At 39.6% G+C, this 8,314-nt stretch overlaps 1 protein-coding gene across 1 annotated transcript; it reads left to right on the forward strand.

The window, feature by feature from the left end:
* Positions 1–5,597: 5,597 nt before the first annotated feature.
* On the forward strand, positions 5,598–6,334 carry LOC145451781 (3-oxoacyl-[acyl-carrier-protein] reductase FabG-like). Its single transcript, XM_080330017.1, has 3 exons — positions 5,598–5,745; positions 5,820–5,856; positions 6,033–6,334. Exons 1-3 carry the CDS (start codon positions 5,700–5,702, stop codon positions 6,238–6,240), a joined length of 291 nt encoding a protein of 96 aa, XP_080186143.1. The 5' UTR covers positions 5,598–5,699; the 3' UTR covers positions 6,241–6,334.
* Positions 6,335–8,314: the final 1,980 nt, after the last annotated feature.

Raw genomic sequence — 8,314 nt, forward strand, 5'->3', positions numbered from 1 at the left:
GCAAGGGCCCAAACTGCCTCATCTGTTCTGGGAAGTGGACCAGATAGTGTAGTTTGGGAGTGAATGGCAAATCAGGGTACAGGCGTATGATTTCTACATTATGAACAGCAATCAGATATTTGAGATCAACGTAAGTTTCCTCAGACACTACAGTAGATACTGAGAGCTGAAGTATTTGAAGTAACCTTAGCAAATTCAACCAATGATCATTCATTTCAGACATATCTGGCCCAATAATGAAAGGCAGAGCTTGAAGCAATACAAGCAAATTGGCAGCAGTTTGCGGAAAATTCGCAGTTGGTTGCAAGTGTTTTCTCTCTATCATTTGAGGTCGATCTTTACGGTCTGTATTACTATACTCAAAGTTCCGAAGCTGGCTGTTCAGTCGAGCAAGCGTCAATGTGCCATTTTCAATTTCATGTAGTAAAAATGCCTTCAACTCCATTTTCACTATCCCCTCAAGCAATATGTGCATTGCATCATGGACCATACATTTGGTCACATCGAAATAAGGTATTTCTGATAAGAAAGTTCTCTCATTAACACCAAGTTCACGAGACATTGCGATTCGGTTTTGAGCACTCTCACATTGTTCAAGAGCCTGCAAACTATTTTCATGTTGGCCTTTGTTTCGAATTGGGCACTGCTCATGTGTATAATAAATCGAGAGATCTTGTTTAGCAACATTGCATGTGCGACATGGCTTAAAAGCTCCTCCAACACCTTCTTTGAAGCCAGCTAGTAGTTGAGCAGCCGGGGTGTCGCCAACACAAAACAGAAGGTAGCCATGTACTATTTTTGTTATACCTTTCACTGTGAGAGTAACACCTTTTGACATTTGCTGCATCGCGTCACAAAAATCCTTCAAAAGCGCATTACGACCAGAAAAGTCTTTCAAATCAATAGATTTTGCAATGCACAAGAGCTGGATACTACCAAGTTCACTACGGCATTCCGGTGGAATGTTCAGAAGGGACCAGTAAAAGGCAGACATTTTATGCTTTTTGCGATGAGCTCCGATAGGATTCACTATTTCAAATTCATCATGATAAAGTGCAAACATGAGGCTATCAGCATTTTTAGTAATCCCTGCATGCGATTCGACATATTTTCCTTGTGTAACATCATTCATTATGCCATTGGCACATAGCGTATGTGCCAATGGCTTGGTAATACTATTCAATAACGCTTCAAGCTGCTTCAGGAATGGAACAAAATAACCCAAGGCAGGTTTTTCAATCAACTTATACATTCCACAGGTAAATTCATTTGAGAACCGCATTCCTAAGACGATTTCTTCCGGATCGACTAGGCCAAAATGTTCTCGATAGAATTTGTTTCTTCCTGCTTTAGATTTCAAAACTTCAGGTATCAATCCCTGCTCTCTCAATTGTTGGGATGTACAAGTGCTGCTATTGGTACTGATTGTTCTACCTACAAGAGGAAAACAATTAGCACTGTTATTTGACTGGATAATATCTTCGAGTCCGGCATCACTCAATTTATGTAATGTCTGAAGTCGCAGGAATAAAGCTGCTGTTGGTAAAATCGAAGATATTTCAGAACAAGGGCCATTGTTTGATTCCTCAGCATTTCTATTTTCACCATCGGAAGCAGGTAACATATCATAGTCAGGAGGAGTATATGCTTCACAGTGGAACAAGTCCGATGTCTTCACATTTTTATGTCTCCTTCGACAATGCCTACAGAGGTCCTCATATTTTGGAAAAATTATGCCACAAATCCTGCATGATATGACCAGACTCGGATGTTGTGTATGGCGCCGCAATAAGTGTGAAGAGAGCGAATCAGCAGACCCAACAAAGGGGCACAACCAACACTCTTTATTGGACATAAAATAGCGAAAATGTCATATAATTGGATAAATGAGTAGCCTGTAAAGCAAGATGCACATAACTTGGTCAAGAGTTATAGTTAGATCACTAGGCATAAATCACAATTCCACCAACTTAGAGGATTAACTGATATTATGAAACTCAGTTTTGATACTACTGCAGGTTGGTGTAAAAGGCACTCTACTTATATTTCTCTCACTGCTTCTTGCTATTATAAGAACCCTCCTAACCACATAATCATAACATATCACATGTTGATATCCTTAAACGAATTACCTTCGATTAAATCAATGTGTTCTCTCTTAATGCCGTTCGCAATCAAGAACCTCTCCATTCCTTCCGCCATTATGAAATCCGCGACAAGTTCAACTACATCCGCAAAGCCACTGTACTGCGACTTACCGATCCATCTACTTATGCGGTGTATTGACCTTTGACCCTGACTGAGTTCCCGCCGTTACCGAGAGAGGTGAAGCGTAAATGAGAGAGAGAGAGAGAATATATAGAGGTGTTTATTCAGTCAACAGTCAAAAGCAGAATGCACTGATAATAGCCATGCAGGTAACACTTAAAATTACTGACCAACGTATTTCAGAATTACATGGTAATGACAATGATTGATTGATTGATTGATTGATTGCTATACTTCTGATTTGCTACGGCAAATAGTCAATAATGAGGAAACGCAATATAATTGAAGCCATAGTCAAAGACAATCATGTGGTGGTAATGATTAATTTAATCTGTCAGTTTGGTAGGAAGATAAAATGATAAGAGAAACGTTCACAAAACCTGGTAAATGCAAGAAAGCCACACACTAAAATAATGGAGCGACAGTGATGATAAAGCAGTCCAATAGGGTCCATCAAGCCACTAGGTGTCGCCAGACTTTAGGTGGTAACCACCGTTGTTACGTACGCGGTTGCCGTTATCAGAAACCTGTAGGTTACTTTCTCGATTGTGTAAGGGTATTTTATATGGAAATAATGGGTACAACATATTCTACGTGGACCGTGAGCTCGCTATATAATGAACTAAAACTTCGAAAACTTCTGGTGCTGAGCTGGTAGCCGACATTTAGTTGACAATTTCACATTCTCACCTAGTTATCAAAACGGCCTTATTTCCTTCATTAGAAGCTTTCCGAAGTTTTAGTTCATTTTATAGCGAGCTCACGGTCCCCGTAGAATATGCTGTAGCCATTTTTTACACATAAAATACCCTTACACAATCGAGAAAGTAACCTACAGGTTTCTGAATACGGCCACCGCACACGTAACAAAGGCGGTTACCACCTAAAGTCTGGCGACACCTAGTGGTTTGATGGACCCTATTAATGGCTTCTGAGCAATGTTCCCCCTTTGCTGCGCACGTGCACAATTGCGCAGAGTTACGCACACGTCACGGTTACGCACTGTTGTCTAATGGACCACGCAGTGAGTAGGTGAGCGCTTGCTGCAAACTCATCAAAAATTAGAGGGAACATTCCTTCTGAGCTATATGTAAACGGGGCTAAAAGCACGCATCACTCACACTAAAGTCGTTAATGCCGTTCAACATCTATGATGGAAATGCTGCATCACTTGAGTGGCTACATCTTACAGCTTATTTCTTCCCCTACAAATAACCCAGCGGGAGCAAACGGGCCCCAGGGTCATTGGCTTTACTGATGACGTCATGATCGGCACACGAATGTTGGCTGTATATACCCTGCCTTTGATGATCTGGTAATCCACCAGTGACATTATGATAAGTTTCAGAAAGCAGCGTTTCCAGCGTCGACCTCACAATCCCTTTCAACCTTACTGATCTCAAAACTCGTGCGGACCGGACTATTAAAATGTATGCGTAAACTCTTTCATATTGACCAAAGCCGGTGACAGCTGATAAGATGCGAGCAGAAACACATATTTCGAAACTTGTTCTGATGAAGTGTGGACTTGCACATATTATGACACCACTGCGGTGAAAGATTTCGGTCGACTTTGTGTGTTTGTCCTATATTGCATCTGTGAATGCACAATTTTGTGTCTAAATTGACGCTTTCGACTTAGAGTGTAGGCTAGTGATAAACAGCCACAAAATTACTTTTCGTTGAAATAATGTCATACTGTGTAAAAATTCCGTGTCAGTACGCAGTCGTGTCTTGAAAATCCGCGCGTTCGATTTGATGTAAATGTAAACGATTGCCAAAAATCGATTTCCATTAAGATAAGTGGTGACGGATGTAATATTAACGCGAAACACTTCCGACGACACCTTTGGGTATGATCACAACATATATATCACCAGAATTGATAAACCGATTTTTTAATGAACGTTAAGCCCAGTTATTTCCATGCAGCAGCTCACCTTGAATTTATTCTGGGATAGTGGTTGTGTATATTAGCCTACAGATGAAAATGTATACCTTGACGAAGTTTCAATCCCGTTAATGGGTCAGATAAGGGAAAAAACCTCGGGAATTTCCATTTTAAACTAATGTTCACCAATTTGCTGAGACTGACGACTTCAAATCCAAGATGATTTGCAAACCTTCCGAAGTCACCCTGATGGACCTTACTACAGCTACTTGTTTTTTTTTCACAAACTCCATCAAAACACCCATCGACGACAATATGTTTGTATCAGCTGGCTATTATGGGACTTTGACTATTAAAATACGTTTGCGCCGTAGGATATTTCATCCCAGACGGCCACGCTGTTAATGTGAGTCTTGAAGTTTTAGCAGGTATGAAGCGAATCTGCATTGTGATTATCCTATAAATAAAAATTACAAATCAGGTTATCAATCATTTTTTCAAATTTAGAGGCTTCGCGGACCCCGGTTGAGAACCACTGCCTTAAAATGTTTCATAGTTACTCTTTTGTAACTCATCCCTAGTATATGTGCGCATCTTGAGCTGGAAGAATATCGGCTGAAAATGGGGTTTCCCTCATATTTGAGCGTCAAGATCTTACTTAGTCTAACAAATGCAATATATATCAGGGGTTATGCAGCTGTTATGGTTAGGGTTGATACAAAGCCTCAATGTAGATAATATTTTGTTTCAGGACATCATTTAAATATTGCACACTTCCTAAGAACCCCTCAACCATACTTAAGACTGATCATCATTCTTAACGATTCGCCAAGTAAAATAGTACATCTGTAAATGTAGGCTACAATCCACTCGCACCGCGGCATGGAAAACGTCCAAATATTTAATGAAACGTAACAAATCCGACACTAGTCAGGTGTACGAATGGGTTGTTTTTCAAAATCTGTGTCGGTGACCCTGATACCGTAGGATCGCCATATTTTGGAATCGGGAGAGGAGGGCACTTTTATGAAATCCTAAAAGATAGTTTAGCGAAATAGGAAACAGTTGATTTTCCAATATTTACTGGAAATCTCCGGCTCTGCTCACAAATGACCCACCTATAGTTCTGTGACGTTGACTAAAAAAAGGTCCTTATCCAGAATCGCCTGCCGCATTACCCGTCGTATATCTGTTAAACCAACATTCAACGGCTTTCGTGGTCTTTTTGGGCATTTTAGGCTAAAAAGGAGGGCATTTGGGCGAAGGGAGGACATTTCTTCAAAAAGGAGGACAAATGGTAACCGTCTTATACAGTAAATTCTGAACAACCTTTGGTGTTTGTAGACGTAGACATAGACCGGTGGGAACTTTACAAAGCATGCAATATGATTTGTTGTAGCCTACCTTTGTTTCAAAAAGGTTTTCGGCTTCCGCTACATCATCGTTATTCTGACCTCATGGTTAAATTGTTTTAGGTTGTATCGTCAATGTTTCATCCGTTTCTGGCATCATAGCTTCACCTAACCTTGTGCCGTATAGTATGACCAAAGCGGCGCTGGACCATTTCACACGAGGATTTTCTTCGGGTATGTAAATCGCAATCGTTGTACAACGTACAACTGTACACGGAATATGCTGCTAGCATTTTTGGGTTTTGCAGAATGCGCCCCGTTTGGAGTCAGAGTGAACAGCATCAAGTAAGAATCTCCACGATAGACGATCAGTTTGGTTAATATCGTATTTACCGTTTACTAATGTAACTATGCCCTATTCGTAGATCGATTGGGTTACATTTCAGATAGGTCATATACATACTATAGGATCCGTAGTAACGATGATAATCCCTCGTATAACGAGTCGACCGCTTTTTCAGCCCGGGTTTCGTAGAGACTCGTATTACTGACGGCATGTATACTTCGGACGAATCCAAGAAGAAAGGCTTCGAAAGCAGCAAAAAGAAACAGCCTTTAGGGTTTATAAACTCGCACCAGATATCGGAAGGGATTCTCTTTCTTTGCAGGAGCGAGATGACGACAGGCACAATTCTTTCAATAGATGGCGGCATGATTCTTAGCAGTTGAATGTGTCCGACGGAAAGGCAGGAATTTTGAAAGATGTACTACAAGACCACCTTCCTATTTGTCGCTCATGTGCAAATAAAATCAGATTCAGATATTTGTTTGACTTGTCTATCTTAGACGGATTGCAGATGAATTAGTATGAAATATAGAACAAAAGGACTGTAAACCTAATCTCTAACCAAAGCCGATTAAAGTGTCATTACTGGGGCGATTTTTTATTGACCTAAAAACGGAAGATTTTGACCTAAAAAATCTGAATTTTGACTCTTTTTGACCTAAAAAAACTGAAATTTGACCAAATTTTGACCTCACGTATGCAAATTAGCTGTTTTCGCACATAATGTTAAAATTGTACTACTTATTTTCATTTCTGGTTAGAACTGTCTGTCATTACAAAGTAGATTGGCCTGAAAAAACGTTTTTGGCTCAAAAACTGACATATTTTTACATAAAAAAAATATTTCAACGACATCTGGCCCTATGAAGATTTCCAATAGTTACATTACGTATTATGGTGGAAATAATTAAAATTTGTTGTAGTACAACGAAAGATACTTTACTACATTCTCGGGTAGAAAGTGTCTGTCCTCACTAAGTAGCTTGTCAAGAATGGAGAAAGAACGTTCAACAGCAGCAGTTGTTGGCTGACAACACTGAAGTTGTGTGCACACTGCTGGTGACACACCGTGTTGCTTCATTCTGACAATGTTGTCTACACACTGAAAAAAATCTGGTAGATTTACTGGGAAATCTCTGTAAATTTTGCAACGAATTACCAGTCGCAGCCAATAACTGTGAGCAGCTTGTAATTTTACATTTTGATATGTAATATTACCTTAATTTAGCTGTAAAGTCAAGTTACCAGAATTTCTTCGCAAAATTACCGGCAGTTACTCGTTTCTGCAGTTTATCAGGCTATTGGCAAAATTGATTAGCTTGAAAATCGCTGCGGCCAATGTTATACGTGGAACTGAATGTTACTGATATCATTTTTGTGGTGATTTGACCTGATTCAACCACGTTCGCGAGACTGGGTCTATCATACGCAAGTTGTTGGCCCTAGTACCAAGCCCCGAACTACTGCCATCTCCGGCTAAGCAAATTTGCGTGGTCACCATGTTGCAGATGCATTGTGGGTAGTAGGCTGGACGATTTAGTACAGGAGCTTATGGAAAAACGTCCAGTTTTAAAATATATTTGATTCGTATTGGGTTTGTAGTATTTTATACGAATGGAGCTTTGAATGAATAATCATCGTAACATTCAGGATTTGTTTCAGCCCAATATCTCGTGTTTATATCTGTGTTATCGGTGTATTTCGACATGTCGAAGACATCTCGTTTTGGTGGTAGTGTTTGTTGCGCCTATGGGTGCAGTAAAAGGCAGAAAAAGATATCCACGGAGTCATATATGAGAAGTAATAGCGATGGTAGTAGCGATGAAGAGTCTTTGGTAAAGCGTCGGCATCCAAGAACATTTCACCGGTGAGTGAATGGCAGAATATGCAAGGCAGCAAGACTATCTTTGAAGAATCAGTTTCTATTTTTAATATCTCCTGACCATCACAGTCAATCAATGTCCAGATAAGCCACAGCATTAATGAATAGGCCATGGTAAAGTGTCATTATACCAGAACATTTTGTCACAAGTATATGGATGTTGGTATGATCAGAGCAGACTATATCAGCAGTCCCAGCACCATGTCAGTTCATCAGTATTCCTGTAATAGCATGACCAGCCATGTCACTGTTTTTATTCTGTATGGGCAGTTTTCATTATTGTAATTCTGTACTAACCGTTTTTCGTATCTTTACAGAAGATTATTAATTATGGATATGGATATTGATAAATTATCATTTGTGTACGAAGAAGAAAAATATGAAGAAAAACTGAAGAAAAAAATGGAGAAAAAAATGAAGAAAATAGACCGAAACCGGAAGATACAACGGCTAAAAGGTATCCCAATGAATATGTCATTATTACTTGCATTTACATTTAATACTATTTTTCAGAGCTCGAATCATATGGGACTTACCCCCCCCACATTTATTTCTGTTTTTATTTTTTTATTTTA

This window comes from Botryllus schlosseri, chromosome 12 (genome assembly GCF_051294905.1).
Source record: "Botryllus schlosseri isolate E-star chromosome 12, Bs_hap1, whole genome shotgun sequence".
In the NCBI taxonomy this organism is placed as follows: domain Eukaryota; kingdom Metazoa; phylum Chordata; class Ascidiacea; order Stolidobranchia; family Styelidae; genus Botryllus; species Botryllus schlosseri.